Source organism: Neolamprologus brichardi, chromosome 13, assembly GCF_056152115.1.
Source record: "Neolamprologus brichardi isolate AB-2024 chromosome 13, ASM5615211v1, whole genome shotgun sequence".
NCBI classification, from domain to species: Eukaryota; Metazoa; Chordata; class Actinopteri; order Cichliformes; family Cichlidae; genus Neolamprologus; species Neolamprologus brichardi.
This window is the reverse complement of record NC_142116.1, coordinates 9,716,630-9,742,621: the sequence shown is the minus strand read 5'-3', so window position 1 is coordinate 9,742,621 and position 25,992 is coordinate 9,716,630. Positions and strand designations below refer to the sequence as shown.

The window sequence follows — 25,992 nt, the reverse complement described above, 5'->3', positions numbered from 1 at the left end:
ATCTTTCCAAAAAACTCTTTATTGCATAAAAATACACACGCTACCAAAATTATTCAAACTACAGCAGAAAACCAGCTAGATTTCCAGTGAGACAGTCCCTATAGATCCATACAGTTACTAATGATATATAAAGCTGGAACTAAAAAGAAAAAAAAAAAAACAAGAAAAAAAACAGAGATCCATGCCTTGAGCAAAAACATGTTTTTGCCTCACTTTTAAGAGTTGCAATAGAGTTAGGAAGAGTAAACCTGCCCTCATTAAATGATATAAAATAACGGTTGTTATTTTATTTAATGCGAAACACTTCAGCTGGGTTGTGGCCAATAATCGAGAATCAATTACTAATAACTACTTCTTTGGAACCCTTTCTTTAATTGATTAGAAAAACGTCATCTTGCTCGGGCATGAAATTTGTCTCAACACGAACAGAGTTGTCATAAGTCAGTAAAACCTGACTTACCAGTTGGATCGAACATTCAAGGATTCAGAAACACAACACTGAAGAAGCTAAGGCACAAGTTGTCCACACAGTAAGTCAGATGATTGTACAACATTGTTTCTGTGTCTTATCAAACAAGAAAATGTCGGCCAAAGTGGCACCATGAGAACTTTTGGCGGCCTTTAGAAAATACACGTTTGGTCATCTGTCAGCAATCTACCAGTATTAAAAACACAGTAAACCTACTGAGTTCATCTCGAGTCCCTTTAAACAAAGATTTTGACCACCTAAAACAAAAACGTTACCACATTTAGATGTTCTAAAATAACTATGATGTGGACGGGGATATCAGTTGTTATCAAGTTCGATAAAGGTTAAAAAAAATCTGGATACGAGTTGTTCTTTTTTTTTTGTTTATGTTAAATTAATCATTGTGTTCAGTGGAAATTTCTTTATATTGTCTTCCAGTTTAGAGTGGCACGCAGAGACGCAACATGCACTGTGAAGCCAGAAAACAAGAAAACAACTTCTTTTTCCGGGATCACAGCAATCATCAAACTGCCGCCCTACTCGAGAAGTGTATCATTAGCGGTATTCATGATGGAGTATTGAAGGTGTTTTCGGCCGACAGAGGTGGAGAGGTGAGAAGTGAGGCTAAGAAAAATCTCAAAGAATTTAAAGATTAAGTTCCTAAAATCAGGTGAAGATTGTCTCTGACATTGTTTGTAATAAAAATTACAAGAAACAAAACACATTTTTCCAAAGTGAAGCAGAAATTGCTTCACTTCACAACTGTGTCAGTGTTTCCTACACTGTTGTTCGCCAAATCTGATCGCAATTTAGGCCGTGATTTAATGAAGTTATTAGAGGCATAATAGAAGGCTTGTGTTATGAATAGGTTTTTTGTGACTTAAGGGGAAATTATGAGCCATTTCTCAGAATATTACTCCCTTCCTTTAAAACATTTTTACTCTTAACTTCAATCGCTCTACTTAATAACACATCCAGACAAAACAGCACAGTGAACTCCCCCAGTTATATTCCTTTGGTAATGTGGAAATTTAGAACAGAACTATGAAGACAAACAGCAAATGAATAAGAAAATGTATAAAAAGTTACAAACAGGAAAGTTGAACCACACAGACATTTTCTGTATAACTTGATTACATTCCAGAAGCAAAGTCTCCTTCTTATCATCTATTATATCTTAACATACAGAACAAAAGACACAGAAAAACTAATGATGGCACACAGGACAAATCCAAGAAATGATACTGAATGATTTGATATCCTGTGCAAAATATTTGACTCTGGATTGCTTATCTATTCAAGGAGATACAGACAAATCAGGCAAAAAAAAAAAAAAAAAGCTTTATACCTAACCTCCTTTAAGTTGAGTGCACTTAGGTGATCTTGCATTGACAATAAAGCACAGTCTCGTGGTCCATTTGTGAAATATTCACAAAATGTGAGCTATTTAGTTGACTATATGGTCATTATTTGATTTTTTATTTATTTAACTTTTCTATACCATCCTTTTAGGGACACATAAAAACATGTAGTAAATATAGTAGGTTAACCCAAGCGATACAGTTTTCCTAAATATAACCAGGAACTCGTGTAACCAAACATATAGAATTATAAAAAATATCAAATCAAAAATCAAAATGAAGTGTAAAATTAATGTTTGTCCGTTTCTTGGTCCTTTGATTGACGTTTGCAACTATTTCACAAAGTGATGTGAGACTGTGTTAGAGAGTTACAGTTATAAAAGTACAGGTAAATTGATAAGTGTGTTTTATATGACAAAAACAAAAAAAATAACATCATGATTATTATTTTTTTCTTAATAAATCTAAAATAGAGATCTGTGTACTAAAGTAGATGCAGTTCCCAATTGCAGTCCACTCCCAGTAGGAATTACTTCTTGCCTATAACTTCACTCACAGATTGTAGAAGAGTGGTTTTCCCATTGCTGGACCATATTAAACTGAATAAGCCATTGGAAATCTTTGGTGAAACGGCACAGTGTAAAAATGTTCGGTGGCCAGTCCAGATGCAGCTCAGAGCGAAAAGTGGAAATGGCTATGACTGGGTGGGTCCCCAGGTTTTTTCCTTACTCAGAAGAATACAGGTATTTGACCTTTGCCTGGCCGCTGAGTTCATCCTCATATCTCGGCAGGCAGCAGAAGAGGATGGCGCAGCCGATAGAGATGATGGTGGCGCCCCAGCCAAATCCGTAGGCCCAGGTGTAGTAATAGTTACCCTCAAAGATCAGCTCATTGAATTTGGTTGGGTAGATGATCAGAGCGATGATTTGGATAATCGCTGCAGAGAGAGACAGACAAACAAGGCTTGGTGCACAGTGTGAGGTGATAATCTACACTAATAAATCAACTAATGCCAAACTGCCTAAACCAGCAATGGCTCAAACTAATTGTTTTTTTTTTTTTTTACTTTACTAGAAATGTTGTCTAAAGTCATTGTTAATGGTCAAAAGCTAATTCAGAAATTAGGGTTTCAGGGCTTTAAATTACAACATGATGAGAACTACTTCTTTTCCTGGGATAATTAAGCAAAGTACATATTTAAGTTTTATTTAAAAACTGATATAAAGCTATGTGTTAACAACTGCAAAATGCCTCCGGGTTCACTCCAATAAATTAGCTGGAAAATTAAACAATGCAATAATGATAACCTATTATTACATTTGATAATTTATGCAAGATCTCATTTTGGGGATAAATTGTTTAGAAGCTGATAAATGATCTATTGCATTTTTTATTAAGCAAGAAATAGAGGGAGATTTTATATAGCAAATTGGCCGAATAACTTACTCTCACAGACCAGTCAGTGGAAAGTAGAGTTCATTTTTACCGTGTAAATAAAAACCTACTAATAAAAAATATATTTAAACCATAAACTAGATGAGCAGAGTTTTAAAACTATTACAGAAAACAAGGAAGTTGAACATACTTAGTCAGTCATGCAGTCAACACTACACTGATGGTAACAGCAGGGTGTGAAAAATACCTTCACAAGCCTGTGTAAGAGTTTCATCAGCATATCAACATCTGGGAGTTGGAGGTGAGTTTTGGCAGACCTGTCATTATTACCAGGGATTATTCATGAGAAAGGTGTGACTCTGACTCAGTTAGAGCCACTTTCCCATGACAGATGACTATTAAAACAGCATTATTTTGCTTAGGAAAGGCAGGGAGTGAACATAAACTACTCTATTTCAACACGCACTTTCACATTAATTGCAAAGGCAGGCCTGAATTTTTGAACACTGCATTAACATATTAAAGGGGACGGGCCCCACAGTTCATCTACTTGACTGAAGCAAGCTCTTTTATCTCACTTTCTGTTCCTAATAGGCCAAATTTCTTCCGAGTCGCTCGCCTCATTAAAAAAAAATGCTTTGAATGGCAGATGGGTTGGGCTGCTGTGCTCACAGACAGAGCCAACCACAGTAAGAATGACCAAATTAGGGATATCTGCTTTCTTTGACATCATACAGACACAAGAGTCAAGACTTAACAAGTGAAGAAAATATAGTTTTGAAGGAATGCTTGCCAAAAATCGTCAATATACTCTTTTTTTTCTATATTTCATAAATACACAGTTTAAATTAAACGTTCAAGTTTAGTTTGATTTGTTTGATTTTTAACCACCACCTCTTTTTGTAAAACCCTCCACAAGACTGAAACTGAACTTCCTCGCCCCACTATTTTGCACATTTTGTTCAAACACACGACTTTATTTTAAAACTCCTGTATAATCAAAATCTCAGTTGCAGGCAACTGCAACCGACAAAGTGATTTATCCAATCCAACATATTTCTGTAAAATGCAGCTATAAAATAAACCCTGAATCTTGGATTTGATTCAATGTAGGATCATATCTTCAACGAGGAGCTGTGTGGGCTGAAACAGCAGCTGGGATGCCGTCGAATAAAAATAGGAAAATAGATTTTTGAGGTGGCACATTTCTGTGCCAGTCATTTCTGCTATCTTTTTGGTGACTATTACAGTGTAAAGAAACTTAAAAAAAAAACAAAAAACACCCCACCACCTGTAACTGTGTCAGGGTCTTTCGTCTGTGAGGTGAGTCAGTCAGTCAGTCTGTCTGATAAACACACCAGCTGTTGCCACAGCAGCGTCACGCCTCAGGGGAAAAAGGCCTTTTCCTACGCTCACCCTCTTAACGCCAAAACACGCAGTCATTATCAGCGTCACTAGTTTTATTGCGTGATTGTACGCAACTCCCACATATTTCCCTTCCTTTTTTTTTTTACAGTTTTGGTGTTGGTATAAAATAATATTGTCAGATTATTACTTTTTTTTTAACCTATTTTGCATATTGCTTCTATTTGGGAAGCTGCTGTCTGAACATTTGCAAGCTTAAACATGTTATTTGAAGATTAAAGCATCATGTAATGGACGGATAAGACCGGAGGCATGTTTGGTATCAGTTTCAGAGATTCTTATCTGTGGTTGAGTGTTGCTCTTCATGTAGTTAAAGTTAATGTCATTTACCAACAAAGAATATCTGAAGCGGAGGATTTTTTCTTCTTCTCAATACATGTCGCCAGCCCCACCTGACTTTGTTTACAATATTTTTACTGTGTAGATGTGGAAGTAATTATACCTGCAGAAATTAGGTGTTTGTGCGGATGCAAGTTTTTGTGCATGTGTGTGTATCTTACCAACAACGATCAAGAATGCTGCAACAGCAACCATAAGACCAACGTTGATGTTACACATCGCCACAATGGCCAAAATGAAGGCGATGATGAGGATGATTAGACCAATGATCATTAGAGCAGCGACTGCCTGGGCCCAAGCTAGAACGAAACATAAGCAAAAACAATTGTGACACTCAAGAAGAAACAAAAGTCTGAAAAGTTCAGTTTTTTAAAAGAAGTCTTTGTAAGATTTTCAACCCTGGTATATCAACAAGTGTTACAACAGTGTATGTCTTATACACAGCACAAGGTACAACTCCCATTTCCATTTTTAAGTTAATTTTCTTAAAAACAAAACAAAAGAAAAGAAAATCTCTGAATATGTTCTGTTAAAAATGTTGGTACATGTTACCATTAGGCCCTCAGAGAAAACAGCTGCAGAAAGTTACACCTGTAAAGCTGCACACAGACTTTCCAGTCTTAGTGGGAAGGTTTCGGCTGCTTTATGCCTCAACACAGCTTTGGTTTTTCTATTTATGGTTAATGTTCAGTAAAAAGATTCATGAAAATGAAGGCGGCAGCACTTGTTCTGCACTATTCATTCTAACTTTATTGTGCACCTCTGAAATCAAACCACCACCTTTTTGTAGAAGCTTAGAAATTGAAGCATTAACTGCTTACTGGGTCACATTTTATGCGTTAAAATTGTCCAAAAACAACAGTTTATGACAGCTCAGGATGCAGCTCTCACTGCCCTCTCACTTTTGTTTGTGGAACTAAATGAATCATCTATTGTTCAATGTGTCTACATAGTGTTTAGTCATTATTGCAGCTCCCCTCCCCAAGGCTGTGCTCACGCAGTTTGCAAAGTTACTAAGGTTCAAGCTGTGACAAATTTTGTTTTTCTCAACACACACACCACACCCTTAAAAGCACTGGAATTCTCTGAAACTCTGTAACGTCGGCAGACATGCCTCTGAACTTTAGCACAGATGCAAACCTCCCAAAATGCAAATTTTTCAATCTTTTGGACAAAAACTGATATGAATTGTTGGCCAAATACTCAGCGCACCACCAGCCTTTGAACAAATTATCATGTGACACTGCTGCTGTTTGCAAAGAAGTACCAAGAGGTGTTCATTGTATTGGGAATAGGTTTTACTTGCATCAAGAATTAAAAACAAAACTTCCTGAGAGTTTTACGCTTTATGTAAGCTCACCGTGTGGATCAGCACAGCATTACACCCAATTTACTGATACTGGATAAGTTACACCCTAAATTATTCACAGCTTTTTGCCTGTGAATGTGTTCAGGTCATGCCCTACCTGCCTCAGCCACAGGCAGCATCACATACACATCAGACTAGTCCAACTGGTTCAGCCTTTCATACCCATGTCAACATCAACCAAGCTTCAATCTCACCAGTAACACAGTGTTCTGCTTTTCACCAAACTAGACTGGTTATCAACAGTTTGATGACTTCAGGCTTATTGTGAGATTCAGTCCAATAAACTTACTACAAGTATTTCTTCAAGATACTTCAAGAAGAAAAGCTCTCAAAATAAAACAAGTGAAACAAAGGAGACACAGTCACAGAGAGACATGCTATTATTTCAGCTGTTTTACATGGTGTCTTGATTCATTATTGGTAGAAGAAAAAGCTTTTGAGTTTCTGAACTGATACTTTTTGCCATACGAGAATTAAAAACGGATATAAAAGCTCCTACACTTAACGATGACTGTTTAATTTAAAAATATTCATGGGTGTGTCCTTGTTTACTGGGTGTCCCAATCACTCACACTTAGTACTATCCAGCTGCTCAGCATCTGCTTTCCCCATTTAATCAAAACAAAGACATTTGGCTGCCCTCCTACATTTTTACACTATCGCTACCCGCGTGCCTGAAACTGCCTCTAATTGCAAATTTACTAAAATGCTCCTATGAGTATGACTATGAAAACATACACTGACTTTCCCATACTTGACAAATCTAAACCTTCAGATAATAAGGATAATTTAATAGCTTTTATTCTAAAAGCTTTTAGAATAAGGCTTTCACAGAGGCAGCTGGGATCGACAACACCCTGCGCTCTCCCTGAAAGAATTTTAATGGCACACTCTCTTAACCAGAAACTCTAGTGTTAGAAATGCAGTAAATCGTACTAAAATAGCTCCTTGGTTTTGTTTTTTTACTTGGTGTTTACGCATTTACATTTTTTCACAGTTTGGGCTCAGCTAGAGAGCGGTGACAGTGAGTGGGCGATAAGCATTAAATCTCCAAATGCTGGTATTTAATTGAGGGCTAAAATGATTACTTGTGTGATTGTGCAGCTACTCAATTTTATTTAGATTTCACCAACTGGCAACAATCGTCATCTCAAGACACTTAATATTGTTAAGAACACTTTCTGTCTATTATTGTAGGATCTTTACCTTAAAATATAAAGTGTCTTGAGGTGCTTTGAAGTATGAATCGTCATACCTGATACTTTTGATTGAAAATAAATCTGAAAATTACGCTTTGAGCTCTGACTCATTAAAGTGGCCTTTTTGTCATTACTCTCTCTGCACAACAAACTGGGAAGACATGCAGCAGATTAATAGATAAAGAAAGCAGTGGTTAAGTATATCATTTGCAGCTATCTTAATCTGTTGCTAATAAATAAGCTATACAGACTGGCATGTATCATACTTAATCCTTGGAATCACTGTATCACTGTTCACTGTGGCTCTAAGTGTGTGTGTGTGTGTGTGTGTGTGTGTGTGTGTGTGTGTGTGTGTGTGTGTGTGTATCACTCTTCCTCAAAGTGATGCAAAAATCTAATTTTGCCTTAATGCTGTGCTCCCCTAACTGCCCTAACACACTCATAAGGGCGTCACAAACTTCTTTTGTCTCAGCATGCTATCATATCACCCAACCCTTTGCCATCATCCATAGTCAAGCCTGTAATTATGCGATTTGTTCAAGCACTCATACCAGAACACTGAAACTGCTTCTTCCTATTTAAAACTGCAGTTCCTGAGAATTCAGTCTCTTCAGCTTTACAGGCCGTTGGCCTAAACGCCCTGAGGGGGAGTTAGTTTGGTCTGCTTCCAATATTCACAACATCTTACACACACAAACTGTGCTCTGGTTGTGTTTGTTTCCTTAGTTTTCAGAATATCCCTACAAGTATTTAAGCCAGAGAAACCGCCGGGGCAAAATGTACCCTTCATCTAGCCAGCAACCTTCAGGCAGCTTTGTTCTGCTTCTTCTTCTTTGTGTAACTGCTTCAGCCCCGCTGAGACTAAAGGAGACCCGGCCAAAACAGTAGCAGAGAGCGGTTGAGGCAAATAAGGCTACGTTCACACTGCAGGTCTTAATGCTCAATTCCGATTTTTTGATCCAATCCGATTTTTTTTGTCTGCTTGTTCACACTACAAATAAAATGCGACAATATTGTTTGACTGATGGCCCTTAATATAAAGACTTCGGACTTTACGTTTCCCAATTTTTGCTTTAAGTTACTTTGTTATTTACATAATAATGTAAATAACCTAATAATTATCCTTATTGCTGTTTTAGAGAGGAGCAGTGCTTCAAAGGATAGTTGCAGATTTCTGTCAGAATCTGCAGATTATACAGTACAAATAAAATGTTCACGTTTCTCCAACGTTGTCTTCCCAGCAGTTTCACTAACATCTGGCCAGGAAGCGTTCGCGATGTCTTCTCGGGCGCTTCTCCGGAGCTGATAATTGGCGTCTGTCTCGTGTCAGTGACGTAAAAGACGGATTTAACGCGACGTGACCGTTCAAACAGCAGTCGCTTTCTAAAACATCGGATATGCATCGGATTCAGTACAACATACGAAAGTGACCCAGATCGGATTTGAAAATATCGGATATGTGCTGTTCACACTGTCATACCATGATCGGATATGGGTCGCATAGGGACAAAAAAGTCGAATTTGATGCGCTTTCGCCTGCAGTGTGAGCGTAGCCTAACAAAACTATTTAGCCTGAAATATCAAAAGAGATCAGAAAAATGCCAGAAAAACACTGACAACATGCTAGATCTATAATACTCTCTTAACAACCACACTGGCAATTGTTGTTGTTGTTGCTGTTGTTGACTTTTTGGAGCTGCTGTCACACAGCCATGGAAATTTACATTAAACAATCATCTTAATTAGGGCTGCAGCAAGTGGTTATTCCCATTAACAATTATTTTCTCAACTGACATGTTACAGTGAGGTCATTAAATATAATAAAACATGACATCACAGTTTAGTAGACTGTATACTGTGTTTTGTGTAAAGAATATAAAACTAACTTATTTAGTGACATACAGTAAAACTGAGGTGATCTGTTGAGCTGCTGATTAATAAAGTGATCATTTAAACCATGTTTTAAACTAAAACACAGGCGTGCATGCATAGTATGAAACACAGAAAAGTAATATCAACAGACATCTAAAAAATAAGGGGCATTTTCCTGTGAGTAAGGTTTTATGCCACTGAGTGCTGAAAGCACTTTTTTATGTACATATTGCACAAAAAATACCAGATCTTGCTTTGGGGCTGTGCTCCATGCTTAGATCTCTGGTTATGTTTTCTAGAAATGGCATTAAAAAGTGGAAGCAGCTCCTAAAACAATTACCACTGTGAATGGTGAGTCTAATAAGTGATGCTACATGTATGCTTTGCAGACCCTAATTTGGAGCTGTGTGACATTAGGCTGACCTAGGTGACTTTCAAAGAGTCTGATAAGAACAACAATAGTGTCTCTGTTGGCCACAGCAGGCGTGGAGCAACACAAATAAACCCTGAGTAGGAGAGACCGAGAATACAAGTCTGTTCTGTTCTCAGTTATTGTTCCACATACTGGGTCTCCTTGTGTGTCGGTGAGTTACGTTTCTGTCACTGACAGTCTTTGCTGAAGAATAAACTCATTAACTGGTTCTCCCAAAATAGCCACGTCTGTGTGAAATTCTGCTTCTCTTTGGTTTGGGCTGGGAGAAGCTATTAAAGTATTTTAAATGTACCTGAGTTGTTTTTGTTTTTCCTGATATGGTTTTCGCTACCTGTGCAGATTCACAGAGTTCACAAAGTTCTTGTTCGTAAGGGTTTATTCATTCTGAATCATTCTGATGAGTAAAAGTATTTTAATCCAGTAAGTCATAGCAACAATGACCTCTTCTGTCAACAGTTTGTCTTTATAGGTTTAATTTCTCTGTAAATCCATTTTTTTTCAGGGGCTGTAATCAAAAGTGGACCTTCTGGTCACCAATGGTAAACCCTGATGGGGGGCTGTGCAATTAAACAACTACTACTTTTCAAGAAGAACTTGATTTACAGAAACATATCTCTGTGGTTGTTATGCAACCACCACAGTTGTGGAAACATATTTCACATATGGGTTGCTATGGGGATAGCACTATGAGTTTCACCGCTTTGATAAAAAGAGGTTTATACATTATATGTACTGTAAAATGCACATTAGTTATTTGTGTGTTCTAATATGAAGATAACCTTTAAAATGACATCAACCAAGGATTCGATAACAAGGATGCCACAATTTACAACACCATCAAACAGCAGCTCTGTGCTGTTTGTTATGAAGGCCACATTTAGTAATTATCTTTATGATAAGAACATCAATATCTTAACAGTAAAAAAAGCCCAGGCTTCACTTACTAACAGGCTTTTAGTCATCTTTGCCGCCTGTTGGTTGCACCAATTTCTGATACTCCGGAAGTATGTTTTCAAGATTCATGCTAATCATGCCATTAATATCAAACAAACATTATTAACCATAAAGGGAAAAAAGGGGGGAGGGGTTGTTATGGTTACACTCCATATAAAAATTCACAATTTACTTATAAATATCCTCTTTTCTTTTTTGTTGTTGTTGCATGTTTTCACAACCATAACCTAAGTGCGACTGTATCCACTATTAGTGTATTTTATTATGTTACCTTTGATCCTAATCAACATTGTATAAAGAAAAACTTCAACATCCCATATTTTTCTTATCATACAATGTTGCACAAAGGAGTTATTTTTCTATACTTCTACATACGAGTCTTCTCTGTATTTGTATTCCACAAATACAAAAAAACATCACAAATAAGAAACATGATGTTCTTTACCTTATCTTCCTAATAACGGTATCAGCCCCCCCGCCCCCAGAAAAGAAAATTCTGACTCCGCCAATGCCCAGGTTTCATACTGAACAGGATATTATGTACGGAATCGTTTCTTTATTCATGATTCTTTTTGCTGCCGTTTATCTACATTCGTTTGAATCGTTTTGCCTTCTTCGAACTAATGTTGTGACCCTTCACACAAACTAAAGAACAGAAAGCTATTTCAAGGAATGTTTCTCCTGGCGTGAAGACGTCAGCCTAGGAGGAAGGCACTCGGGACTTATTATCCAACAGCATTCAACCGCCTTTCTTTCAACTGCGTATATTTAAGCTGGAGGTGATAAACGAGAAAAGAGTTAATGCTCGTGGAGACCAAAGTTCATTCCGCCTGCTTGCCTGACTGTTGCAGGCCTCCTTCCTCCCCTCAGCCCGGACTTCTTTAGCAGAGGTCAACACCCTGAAGTTACAATATGTGAATGTGGAATTTCGCACTGACTCGAGGTTTATTATTGGCTGCATTAAGGCACTCTTGTCGTTTTATCTTTGAACAGCCTATTCTGTATGGTGTACGTGTGAGGTAAACTGATACTTACAGAACTCCATGAGCGACTGGCACCGCCAGTTGTCTTTTAAGCCGCGGCACTGCTCCCACATACTGGCGTAGTGAGACCTGGCGTCCTCGTCCTCTACCCATCCCGATTGTGCGCAGATGGCGATAAGGTCAAAAATAATGGCGAAGAGCAGAAGCAGGGGAATGATCCACCTGCATCGAGGGTAGGCGATCCCACAGCGAAACATGACCGACGATCAGCGAGCGTTGAGCGGTGTGCACGGAGAGGAAAGGCGAGCAAAGGAGCCGAAATCTGTCCGCTCAATGTCTTATGCGTCTTTGCGCAGTGACAGTGACAGTGGGTGATGTGAGGATATAACATAAAAGCTCCAGCCCCACCCAAGAGTGAAATGTACCCGTCAGCCAGGTTAGGATCGCGAAGGGCTGGGCTTATTTGGATACAATAGCAAAGTATAGCCCATCCCCACTCAGTGTGTCATATTACACACCCAACAACCGGCCTGTGACCGTGACTGTCTAAGCTCGAGTCCTGATCACAGAAAGGATTGCGTTTAACAGAAGATAGTTGAGCTGAATGCTGCAGAGATGTACTTTTCTTTTTCGGAATTCCAACAGGTAGTACAGATAGTGCTGTGAGGTAGAAAATATAAAGAGTACAAAATAAATGTAATAAATGTAAAATGCCACAAGATGGCAGCCCAGCTAACCTTAATATTTTCTTTAAAGGTAAGGAGGTTAAAAAAACAAAAAACAAAACCCAAGAACACAGCTTTTGGCTGTATTTATTCTGTATGACTTTATGATTTTTACATGGAACTGTCTATCTAATCAAAAATTAAATGTATGATTCCGTAACTTATTGAATCATCTTTAACGGCAATAACTGTATATGGAGGGATTTTGGTCCACTCGTCTTTACGACACTGCTTCAGGTCCCTGTTTGAGCCATGCTTTAATTGTGAGACAGATGGTCTCATATTTGACTCTAGAATACTTTGGTATAAAGTGAAGTTCATGGTCAACTCGACTGCAAAGTGCCCAGATCCTTTGGCTGTAAAACAAGCCCAAATCATCACCCTTTCATCATCGTGCTGCAAATGAGGGGTTTTTTTATGGGGCTTTGCTGTGTTTGGTTTTAGAAAACCTAAGCTGTGCTGCCAAGCTCGTTTTAGATAGAAGAGGCTTTTCTCCTGGCAACCCTTCCAAACAAAATACTATAGCTGCTACTTACATTCTTAATTCTTATGGAAGCAGTAAGGGTGTATGTAGTTTTTCCAAAGGATTGCACAGAGTCCGGTGAAACCTTTATTTTTCAGATGAATGTAGTTATCTCTTAATAAAGAAGTAAATTAAAAAACATACTGTGATTGTAGATTACTATAATAAACTGTTAGACAACACTCAGTTGTCACCTGTGGAGAGCACATTGGACTTTTTTGGTCCAACACCTAATTACAGTTTGCTTGTTTGCTTTAGCACATTTCTCACAAGTTCTCAGTTCTGAAGATTTCTTTTGCAAAATAGAGCATGCTTATGCATTCAGAAAAAAACCCACTCAGGTTAATCTGCAAAAGCTGTAGCTCACTGGAAATACTTAATTCATGTGTCAAAATGTTTTTTGTTTTTTGTATTGATCAATAAGTAATGACTACCAATAGATAGATAGATAAATAGATAAATAGATAAATTAATATTTAGTCACAATTATGGTAGCAATGTGTTCCTCATCTTCTAATTTTCTGTTAGTTTTGTGACATTGAATGTCTGGCATACCAGTTATTGTCTCATGGTAACTCTGTGCAACATTAACAGTTTTTAGAAATTAATTTCAAGGCCAGTGGTTTTATTTATTTATTTATTTGTAAAGCAAAAAAAGCCCTTTTATTTCCTAAACACAATACAGTAAACTACAGGAGCGTGGAAAAAACACCAGGACTGCACAGAATGAGACATGCAGACTATCAGTACCAAAATGTGCAGAACCTGATGCTCTCCCTGGCGGCATAATGGATGAAGAACTGGTATTAAATCCAAATCCATCCTCTGCAGTGTTCTGCGTCGTCTTATGTTTTGTTCTACATGCTGCAAACACTCCCACTCCTCCTTCTCTTCAGCAGCTTCCATAAAATATATATAAGAGATTACTTACACCAACAATTAAAAAACACCAATGCTTCCTTGGGGTTGACAGTGCATAAGAGAGGTGAAGAAGAGAGTCTAGGTGGAGTGGGTGGAGATGAGTGTCAGGGGTTCTTTCTAACAAAAGGATAGCAGTAAGAGTGTGACCTGTTATGATATGTGGTGTGGAGATGGTGGCGCTAAGAAGAACACGTGGAGGACAAATTGAAAGTGGCAGGGTTGAAGATGCTGAGATTTTAACTGGGAGTGACCAGGATGGAGAGGCTAGATATGAGTACATCAGTGGGAAAGCTCAGGATGGAGACAAAGTCAGAGAGGCAAGGCTGAGAGGTTTGGACATGTGTAGAGGAGGGACAGTGGTATGCATATGGTGCTGCAAGGCAGGAGGAAAAGAGGAAGACCACAGAGGAGGTTCATTGATATTGTGAAGGAGGACATGACGGAGGTTGGTGTGACAGAGGAGGATGCTAGGGTTAGGGTGAGATGGAGACAGTCCCCTAAAAGGAGTGGCTGGCAGAAGAAGCCAAAATATTAATTAATTAATTAATTAATTAATTAATTAATTAATTAATTAATTAATTAATTAATTAATTAATTAATTAATTAATTAATTAATTAATTAATTAATTAATTTATTATTATTATTATTATTTGGAATAAAACTTGTCAGCTGATAGAAAAAATACACATGTTTTCGCAAAAAGTTATATGCAACCAATATTTGTTTTTAGTCATGGTCCTGGCAGGCCAAGGCTGTTTTTCTTCTTCTCTCTTTTTCTCTCTCTCACTTCTGCCTCCCCCTTCTCAGGTGGAGTTGCCCACCCTGAGGTGACTCCAGTTTGAGTGTCCACACTCTGCAAGATCATTGGTTCCTTAGTATTGCATGGTGTTAAGATTGCTGGAAAGATTTTGGTGCATTCCTCCAAACTCAGCTTACCTGCACTTTCAAGTGGGACGTTACCTGTCAAGAGAAATAAGTTAATTTCCTGCCCGCTCTCCACCACTCTCTTCTGTTCTCTCTCTTGATTTTTCCAGCCTACTTGTTTGGCCAGTGCAATCTGCTAAGGAGAAACACAGAAGTAAACAACTTGAAACTGTATCTGCGATCCTCACCTCAGTCAGCTCTTACGTGTCCTCTTCTCTCTGAGAGAAATCCCCATTTCCCTGTAAAGAGTTCACTTACCTGTGTACTCACCTGTTTCAAAATTCTTCAGAATTCTGTAAACTTTCAGGCTGCTGTGCTTTTTCTTGAGTCCGGTGTCACTTTTATTATGACGAAAACATTATCAAATGATAACAAAGAACAAGAAATGCTCTAGCTAATGTGCACAGATAGCAACTCTTACGGAGGTTTTCCACAGTTATCTTTGTCTCTCTGTCAGCCCTTTGAATACCTGCATGTTTATCCGAATAACAGGCAAAGTCAAACTGGTGACTGATATTACACAGCCATGTTCAGTTTCTTTCACTGTAATCTTCATGCACATGAAATGAAGACTTAGCTCAGAAGGCGACGCGCATATTCAGAAAACTTTAATGCCACAATGGGCAATTCAGTTTGACAGTCCACCATCATAATAACCATATAAAATTTGGAATAAATAAACAAACTACACGTAGGTACAGTTTTAAAGTCTCTGGGTAGAACCCAAACATAGATTGAAGATGGAATAAGAAAAACTACTCAACATTCAGCAGCTTATTAGAAGACGATATGAAAGATTTTGAGTAGCAGTTTGTTTTTCTCACAGGTGCAGGAGAGCACCAACCTGAGGGCAACAACATAACTTCTCTTAAGAGAACATGCTTTGGTTGACAAATAATGCTTTTTGCCTTCTGAACTGATTTTTCTTCCAAAGCGAGTTCACTTGCTGTTAAACTAACTCCATTTTACTCAGAGTATGCAAACACTACACCTCAACACACCTGTCAAGCTTTGAGATGCAAAACTTTTATTTTGGATTTTTTGGATCATCGTGGCAGTCTGTGGCTGCTCTATTAAAAACAATCTTCCAGTAACAGTTTGACAGCAGCCACAGTGATTTCACAGAGAGCTCTAAGCTCAAATAAAACTGACTATGATTATACAACATGTCAAAATCTGCCCACACATGGCATCAAAGTGTTAATACACTAATTGTCCACAAAGGGGAGACAGCAGACAGGTTGCAGAATTGAGTTACTGTAAAAAAATGATCAGCTTTACACAAAATAAATATGCTTTTAAGATTTTTTTCCTTAAAGTGATTCAGCTTTTACTTTAAGGTGAGGCTGTGCAGAAGTCAAGTAACAGCTAAACATTATAATATATACTTTGTATCAGAATTAAGATGAAATGCATGCTCAGAGGTTTGAATTTATATCTGTGAAGTGAAACAGGTCAGTCCATGATCAGTTTAATTCTGAAACAAATGCTTGTTCAGTAAAGTAACGGGAGGCAGAGCTACATCATTTAATGATGCTTATTAAAAAAACAGAATTACAGAAAAAATAAGAGCTTGACAGGATAAGATGCTATTTCTTGCAGTAATCTGGGAAAATAATGCAGTCAAAATAGCATCACCAAACCAATACAAATAATTTGAAAACAAAAATTGCTGGCATCTTAAAGCCTGAGGAGAAGTTTAAAGGTCTTAAATACAACACAAACAGAGGTCCTTACCTAAGTAAAGTTTAACGGTGTGTTTTGTCTCTTTAACAATATTGCACAAACGATAAGATAATTCACCCACTTCAGGGATTATTTTACATTTCTCATACTTGTTAAAAAAGAATCATCCAAGAGGTACAATTAACCATCAATCAAGGTGTGGAATAATTATCCACGCTGCTAAAGTTCTTTTCTTTAACAGCCAGCTGCTGGATCAGGGTTTGTTTTAGTCAGCCGGAACTTCCTGTCTGCGTTAAGACAGGAAAAATGATGCCGAGCTTTTTGTCAACACCTCCTAGCCTCTGAGCCATTGCTCTCATCTTTTTTTTCCTTCCTGTTCTTGGTGACCTCATGTCCTCTCAGCCATTAAGCACAAAAGTCTTACCTGAAAGTCTGGGACTTCTGTTATTTTATGCTGCACTGACAAGCAGAGGCACTGGAGCTACTTTAAGGCATTGTGGAGTGTTGACAGGCTTAGTGTTGTAGATTTGCACTATTTTCTTATATGGAGATATTTATTATTGTGACCGCCACACCTTTTTCATGTTCTGCTCTGTTTCATTGTTTTTCTGTGTCCCTGGTATGCTGTTGGTCACATAAGTAATTCATTCAAACAAACAAACAAACAAACAAACAAACCAGTTTATACCCTGCATAGTTGAAACGAACATTTAGATAATGTATTCATAACCGGATATAAGTACTACATGAATGAGTTGACAGAGATTTTCATAGGCTGAACTGGATGCTAAGCAGTTAAGTCACACGTGGACTCTGAACTTAGCTGCTCAGCATATCCGAGTTTTCTGAATTCTGTATTTCACACAGTAGAAGTGTGTGAAGAAAGCAGAGAGCATTCAATTCTTTTTATTTTCCTGCTCCAGGTGTAGTTTTCTTTTTAACTGAAAAATCTTTAAAAAGTTTGGTGTAAAATCCTCCCAGACCTCCATTTACACTTGTTGTTTATGCATCAAAGACATGGGATGGCGGTGCCCCCGGCATTATCGTCACTGGAGGTTCTGAAGTCCTGACATATAACAACAAACCTGTACAAGTTCAGTGCAACCACTAGGAAGTTCTTGATGGCAAAAAAGACAAGCATCTGGTGGAAGACTTTGAAGCAGGCCATCACAGTGAGCCTGACACACAGAAAAGGGCCATCCTGGATAAACAGCGCCTGAATGATGTTCCATATGTCAGTGCTGTGTTTAGTCAAGAGGGAATCCTGTGCACCCTTATCAGCCTCTCTACCAGGTGTGGAGTTCACCACTATGTCAGATAAGGAGACAAAAAGCAACAGATTGGGAGTGAAATGAAGGTTTCATTCAGGTAGCTTGATGTAGTTTGACAGACGCCACACTTGCTATTTAGACTTTCCCTGCTATTGTTTTTCAAGAGGTAAATCTTTCTTCTCTAAAGAAATGCTGGAATAGTCACACATAAAGGATACCTATTATGCTTTTCCCTTGGACTTACATCTTCCCACCCATAAGAAAGTTAGCCAATTAGAAGAAAGCTGGATAAAGGGGAGGGAGAAACAGTTAGAACAGCTTACTTCTTTAAGTAGATCAGTAGATAAGAGGGGGGGGGGGGGGGGGGGGGGGGGGGGCATCACTAAGACCTACAGTTAAAGCATCATTTCTAGCCTTTAAATGGCTAAAAACAAAAACAAAGGCTATCCATTTATTGTTTAGCTGTTTAAACCTCAAGAAAGTCTAACCTCTCTTAGAAGTGAAAACTCTGCTTCACATATGCACAGGACTCCTATGTTACCCAGTTAATGTGTTTGTTGGAGTGTAATGGTTTACATAGTCACATAGAAAGCCAAAGGTTCCTGATTTGAGGAAAGTAGGACACACAAATTCCCTGAGAGTTCTGTCAGGAGGGGTAGCTGGTATAAAAATCTATCAGATCAAATATGTAGAGCTAGCCAAATATTTGAATAAGTCAAGTCAAACTATAAACAGTCTTTGGTGGTTTTCCTGTGTTATAGGGGGATGGGGAAACCATGCTAGTGTAATTGGAAAGTCAAGCTTTTAAACCCTTTAATCTTTAATATATTCAGTGGTTGTTGTCTAATTTCTTTGAAGAGGGGTTGATGAGGTTCACGCCTTTAATCATCAAACATTTTTCAAGAACCTTAACCTTTCAAAAATGTATTATAATGCTTGACCATATACCCTATCTTAAAGATTGTAAGATGTGTCAGAAACCCCAGAATAGCTTCTAAATTGATGGTAAATGGTAAATCAACTCTGCATTATATGAATATGTTGCATCAATTCTTTGTGTGTTTAAAAGAGATCCAGACAAAGTGAACATGGCTCTCTGGGTGCAAACACAGAGTACTAAGTGCTCTAAATGCACTGCGATGGTAAAGATGCATATAACTGCATCATTAGGGTTACTTATAAATTATGAGGTAGGGTTATGGAGAATTGAGATCATTATTAGGGTTTGGCAATTTCAAGAACACAGCGGCCTGATAAGAGCTTCCTCTTCTCAGGAAAAATGAGAACTTGAAGTTTTGTCAATTTATTTCTAATTATTTGCACAAATTCCCAGTTCTGACTACTTCATGTAGCAGGTTTTTTTTAAGTATAGGTCTGAAGGAAGCAGCATTTCCATGTCTGTGGCAATGCCCTTTAGTTTTGATACTCGGGAAGTGAAAAAAATTTGGTGGTTAATAATTTGATGGCACTAGGGAGAACTTATCTACATCACTGTTTACTCCCAGCAGTTGATGGGATGTTTGGCAAAATTCTAAACATGCTGAATTACTAGGGAATTAGTGTCTTTATGGTGTAGACCCTTAATAAGCACTAAAGTTACATTTTGATACACTAACATGCACTGACCTGCTAGATGGAGTGGAAATTGCAACATACTCCAGGTCCATACACCTAAGATGACATAGACCAGCGTATCATTGTTATCTCTGTAAAAAAAAAAAAAAAAAAAACACGGTGAAGAAAGAGTTTCACTGCTTATTTCAGTTATTGCATTGATATATTATCAACACATGTACATGGCTCTGTGTGAAATTAAAATAAATGCACATGGAGATGGAACATGATTAGTCACCCACTTGATATCTGACAGTGTCTCACTAGTAAATTCCAGGATGTCCGCTGCTGTGCCAACAAAGATTAGAAGAAGTTGAGACAACTCATCTCTTGTGACCCCGCCTCCCAAGGGCAGGAGCCACTTCCCCACAATGAGCAGGATGAGCAGGATCTGATGGAGAGCCAGGATCCAGTCATTTGCACAAACAGCAGAGAAAAAATTGCCAATATCCTGGAAAAAAAAAGACATTAACAGATATTTAAAGTTGGTTTAAACTCACTTGTATACCCGTAAAAATGCAGAAATGATCCCTATTAGAACAGATGTCAACATGAACCTTCGAAGAGAGAGTTCATGACAGAGGAGGACAGAGGTAGGGTGAGAATCCTATCCTTTATGACCAAAGAAAATTGGTCAAAAGATAATTCTGATGGACTGACCGAGTTAAGAATCGGGTTTCACCCAACACCCAACACCCACTCTTACCTTGATAATAACTAGCATCAGAACTGTCTTTTCTGCAACTGTCAGTAAAAAAATGAAAAAAGTACAACTTATGACCTGGGTTCAATTAAATTGGTGTTCCTAATAAAGTGCTCAGTAACTGACACAATTGCAAACCACACTAAAACAGAATTTAATACATCACTTAGTGCAAAGACGTGACTAAATTATCTTTTACGTGTTAATATTAGATTTGGATGACAGTGGTAGTTTAGTGTCAGGGGAATATGCTACATTATACTTTGTCAACACAGCCAAACTTGGCATTCACATGATATCATTGTATGTTATCATATTTCAATGAGATTTGTTGACAGTAAGAAAAATGAAGAACATTGCCAGAATTATCCTTCAGTGATTTTATCATCCCACGCAACATTGTGCATTGTTTTTATAAGTGACACGCTACAACTAACTGCAGCCATTTTTAAAAAACTTGTTTTTTCTTTCATCTCCTGGGAGAAATGGGTGTGGTGGTTGTGGTCCAGAAATTGTTTATATAGTTTGGTTTAAATCACTCCTCTTATTATTGTTATTGGTCACTGTAGTATTGGGGCTCATGTGTTTCCAATCAGTGTAGAAAATTTAGTCGGTTTCATTTGTAATTTTTTACAACTGCAGTTTTATTCAGTGTTCTTAATTGCTGTGGCTGTAAAAGCAATGTGACCACTGGAGATTATTCTGATAGTTATGTAGATGCAGGCTACTTTTGCAAGTTTTAAAAGTCATACAATTTAAAATAGTCTTTGCAGCTACATTGTGGCCTCACTGTTTGCAGGTGTCCTGAAACGTAGTGTTTGTATGCTAACTATGTAAAACAGAGTTATTTTTTCCACTAAGTCTTCATTTCATCTGTATGATGTTTACTCCATCTCACCCTGTCACACCAACCCTCTCCATGTCCTCCTTCACTACACACATGAATCTTCTCTATGATCTTCCGCTTTCCTCCTGCCTTAGCATCCTCTGCACATGAACAAACCGCCTCAGCTTCACAACTTTGTCTTCAAACCCAACGTACCCAATGAAAATCTGCAAATATTCAACGTCCCGCCTCTTGTCTTTCTCTCCAAACCAGACATCATAGCATGTCTCACCATGATCTTGCAAACCTTGCCTTTCACTCCTGCTGCTGTTCTTCTATCACAAATCACTCTGACACTGCCTGCACTCTCTTCTTCACCACTCTTGTGCACTGTCTGTTGCTTTGGATGGGTAACCACAGGTATTTAAACTCAGGCATCCTCTCACGTTCCAAAATTGTGTTAAATAATCTGATCAAAAAACCCATTGCTGTCTCTCCTGGACATCTTCATACCCCCAGCAGCCCTGCTTCATTGTCTTCACAGTTCCCCTCTGCCTGTTCCCCATTTGTCCTCCCCTTATTCTCTTTTAATTAATCTGTGAGTTCCTCAGAGTACTTCTCCCATCTTCTCAACACACTCTCCTCATTACTTATTTCCATTTGTAAGAAAACCATCAACGTGAAAAGCTTTCAAAACAGTTTAACTGCACAGGAAGTTTCAATCCTCTTATTTTAATGACCTCCTGAATTAAATATTGATTCCATTATCAAAGGTTTATTCTTACATTATCTGAAGCAAAGCACACCCATTTAGAAATGACTGAAATGCTACTCTTGACAGTCATTTTGATAGTGATGGACCCAGCCAACTGATAGACTGAGTGTTTGGTATTGACTTATAAATGCTCTTACTGCTTATACTTATTTGACTGTGACCTGTGAACAGTGAGGTTCCTGAGAGGTTGATTGTTGGATCCTTTATCCTTCAACTTATTGTTAACTTAGAGGATTTGTACTGGTGATATTCATCTCAAATCTCATCTATTCCTTTCTTGTTGAATTACTCAAAGCATTCTTATAATAAAACACAATTGAAGATTGTTCTTTTTCTTTGATCACGTCTGTCAGCTATTCATAACTTCTCTAGTTATCAAATACTCTCCATCCTCAGATAAAATTAAATGCAGTGCTGCAGAAGCACAAGTAAAGCAAACTATGTGACTGAAATTCTGCTGTGAACGTGAAAACCTGAGTTCCTTTCAACCAAAATGTCATAATATCGGAAAATTTAACACTAAGAAAAAACAGTTGAAACTGTCGAAACAACAAATAAAATGATCATCACTGACTGCAACCCTTCAGGCCTCTTTGTTTGAGAAGAACTTCTGTTTTTCCTATTAGTGGTTACTTTCTATATTGTTCAGTCTCTAATGCCAAAACTAGACTGCCAGTCTTCTGATGTTGAAATTTTTCTAAACATATCGGAATCAGTCTGTACGAAGCTTTCCAGTTAAGTCTCTTCAGGGATCCTGTATTACACAGTCAGATTTCAGTTCCTGATAACCACGTCTCGTATTCTTTGCCCTTGAAGAGCCTGGCACCACTGTCCACAACTAAATTGAGAAAAGACATGGATGCTGGTATTTCAATATACAGTTAATAAAATTTAATAGAAGTTAATAGAAAGAGAATATGCTTTACATATATATTTATATATTTTTTCCTAACCCTGTGTGTGCATATAAATAATTAATAATAATTTATATGCACATACGCATATAATAATAATTATTATTTAAACAATAATTACTGGGGGAAAAGTTCAAGTTTATGCATTGCAGACAGTGTGTCTGATGACGAGGTTATTCTGGGATATACATTGTGAACTTAAAGTTTCAGTATTACATTAAATCCACACTTCTGTGTAAAGAGTTTCCAAGAACTATTTCATTAAATCACCCTGAATCTCGAATTTTAAAAGAGACTTGACAGATTTTTTTATATTATATGGTTTGCTAAACATTTTGGTGTTTTTCTTTTTGGCTTTATCAAAGAGAAACAGCCAGCAGGCAGTTAGCTTATCATCAAGAAGCAAGCTCTGTATGAGGTAAAACTTCAGCTGCACGAGCAAAAACCTGAAGCCCAAGCTGTGTTTTTTATGGTGGGCATTTGACTGTTTCCTGGCTGGGAGCAGTGACTTTCTCATGAATGATTATGTGGCAGCTTTAAAGTGCTGACATGGCAGGCATACAGCTGTGAGCACTAAAAGGGAACAATACAAAACAGATAGAACCAGTGGAAGTAAGCACCAAGAGACTTGTCTAAGCAACTTTCCTGAGAATTTTGTCTGCCTTTAGTTAGTTCAATCTGAAACTCTCTGTTAGTTTCACAACACTATTCAACATGATATATTTGACTACGAGTGTCAAATGGTATAAAATCAGTTTTCTTCTTTTTTTCTTCTTCCATCACTCTTACCTTCAGGGAATCCGTGATCGTGAGGTTCCTGGAGGTCTTATTTTGAATGAGGTTGTACAGATCCAAATGATCAAGCTTTTGACACTGAAACAGATGAAAGAAGATTTTACAGACTTAATTCCCCAGGCTACTTATTATTCTCTTGTAGGTAAACCTGTATAAACCTAAAAGCAAATGGGATATCTGATGGAATCCGTGAATGAATGTATAATGAACGGTAGCTTTACAGAGCTGGAAGCCTGCAAACTTCCCACCCACCAACATCTGTTGTTAAATTACATGTTTGAGAAACAGGAGATTATTTTAAGCAAGTTATATAATTTATCTTTCTGGCATGGAGTACCTGAGGTTCGCTGTTCTTATTCTGCTGGTGGTGGAGCTCCAGGAGCCACATGGAGGGAATGATACTAATGAGAAACAGAAAGATGGGTGGGGAAAACCTGCAAGATGACCAGAATCATTCAGACTTTGTATTTATTTATTCATAATTAGCAAAAAAACCCAAACAAACAAACAAAAAAAACATATACAGAACTGATACCCCTTAAAGATAAATAAGATTACAACAGATGCTTTTCATTGTGTTCCTTTGGAGATTTGGCAGTTTGAAATAATTATTAGTTACTGCCACAATATTGAGTATTTTATTATCACTTTGCTTCTAGTTTACTTCCTCAAAATACTACCACACAACATGATTTGTAAAACAACAGATGTTCTGAGGCATCCATTAACCTCCTCAGTGATTGGTGGATGCTTCATTAAATGCACAGTCTTACACAATACAGCACTTCAATAAGTTGTTGAATGAAATGCAATATCACGCCAGAAAAATAGAACAACACAATCTATTTCAGGCATGCAGGAAGACAGGGGAGACTGCGATCTGCGATATGAGTTAAGGGGTACCACCCCAACTTAACGTCTTAGGACAGCTTAAAAATAGCAGCAGAGGGACAGGCAGGATATAGGATGCTCGGGGGAGATGGGGGAAGGGATAAAGCTTTTGGGGGAAATGGCAAGCGCTTAGTTTTAGTCATATACTGTACATCTGTACATGCAAAGTAGCTGTGCAAACTCCAGGCGTTAAGTAACATAATGCATACTCAAGGATGATATAATTACAGCCTTACAGCACATGTCCACACTCTTACATTCATGCTCCACATCTCACCATTTGTAATCCTTTCCTTTCCTCCTCCTCAGGGTTATTATCATTTCCAGGACAAGCGGCAAAAAGAGGAAAGTTAGCAACCAGTAAAAGTCATGTTCCTTCACCCGAGTCACTCTCCACACACCGATGAGAGCAATCAAGATAAAAAGCGCTCTGGTAATGATCGCACTTATAAATTTAATCAGACCCATGTCGCCGGTTGCCTGCAATTTGGCACTGGACACCGCAGCGGTCCCGTTATTCCTAACTGCACGGATACAAACGAAACTGTGACTCCAGCAGTGAAGTGGGGGGAAAATCGTTTTTCGCCAAAGTCACAAAAGTTTAAGCTCCGCCTTATAGAGTCAAGGTCCATTTTTTCCCGACCCTTAGAGCGGATCACCAATAGAAGGGAATGTCGAAATAAATGTGGCTCCAGTTAAATACAATGCAAGCTGACGCAAGAAGGTCTTTCTGTTTTTTCGTGATTAATTCATGACATCTTGGACTGATTATAAATTCTTTAAGGGTATGGGGGAGGCAGCATCACAGCATGCCTTTCTTTAACAGGAATACCACGACAAGGACATCCTGAGCTGTTTTAATACCTGGAAACTATAAATTAAGTCCCAAAGCTGAAGCAGAACAACAAACAGGCAAATATGACCTTTACTGGTTGAAAACTATTTTAATAATAATAATGGACTGCATTTATATAGCGCTTTTCGAGACTCTCAAAGCACTTTACGCGATGTACAATTCCACTATTTATTCACTCTCACATTCACACACTGGTGAAGGCAAGCTACAGTTGTAGCCACAGCTGCCCTTGGGCAGACTGACAGAAGCGAGGCTGCCATATCGCGCCATCGGCCCCTCTGGCCATCACCAGTAGGTGAAGTGTCTTACCCAAGGACACAACGACCGAGACTGTCAGAGCCGGGGCTCGAACCGGCAACCTCCCGATTACAAGACGAACTGCCAACTCTTGAGCCACGATCGAGAGTTTTATCAGCTCTTTTATATTTATTAACTGTTTTATACCCTTCAGTTAATGTATGAAAGGTCCACTGTATATATACAGGAACAAATTACCCATGTCCAAATGCAGATACAGTTTATTTACAGAATTGTGCAAGTTTGCTCTACATACAGTATTAATATCTTTACAATTAGACAACTTCTGCATTGTATAAACATTTGTTCTCAATGTTAAATATACAGGAAGATATTTTTGTCTTCATTCATTCATCTCCGAGTTGTCCCGAGCTACAGAGTGCACATACTGCAATATTCAGCACCATGAAATCTGCCTGTAATTACTGGGATACCATTGGCCCTACATCTAAATGTTACTAAATTGGACCT

The 25,992-nt window shown here is 38.1% G+C and overlaps 2 protein-coding genes across 2 annotated transcripts; both read right to left on the bottom strand.

Moving 5' to 3' along the window:
- On the bottom strand, window positions 1-12,262 carry perp (p53 apoptosis effector related to pmp22). Its single transcript, XM_006783636.3, has 3 exons — window positions 11,852-12,262; window positions 5,151-5,288; window positions 1-2,767 (listed from the first exon to the last, which is right to left on the bottom strand). The coding sequence occupies exons 1-3, from the start codon at window positions 12,054-12,056 to the stop codon at window positions 2,556-2,558; spliced, it is 555 nt and encodes a 184-aa protein (XP_006783699.1). The 5' UTR covers window positions 12,057-12,262; the 3' UTR covers window positions 1-2,555.
- A 3,620-nt stretch (window positions 12,263-15,882) lies between these two features.
- LOC102784973 (transmembrane protein 26-like) lies at window positions 15,883-24,936 on the bottom strand. The gene is made up of 6 exons (XM_006783635.3): window positions 24,646-24,936; window positions 23,815-23,911; window positions 23,472-23,555; window positions 19,707-19,915; window positions 19,477-19,556; window positions 15,883-17,887 (listed from the first exon to the last, which is right to left on the bottom strand). Exons 1-6 carry the CDS (start codon window positions 24,834-24,836, stop codon window positions 17,589-17,591), a joined length of 960 nt encoding a protein of 319 aa, XP_006783698.1. The 5' UTR covers window positions 24,837-24,936; the 3' UTR covers window positions 15,883-17,588.
- Between the last annotated feature and the right edge of the window lie 1,056 nt (window positions 24,937-25,992).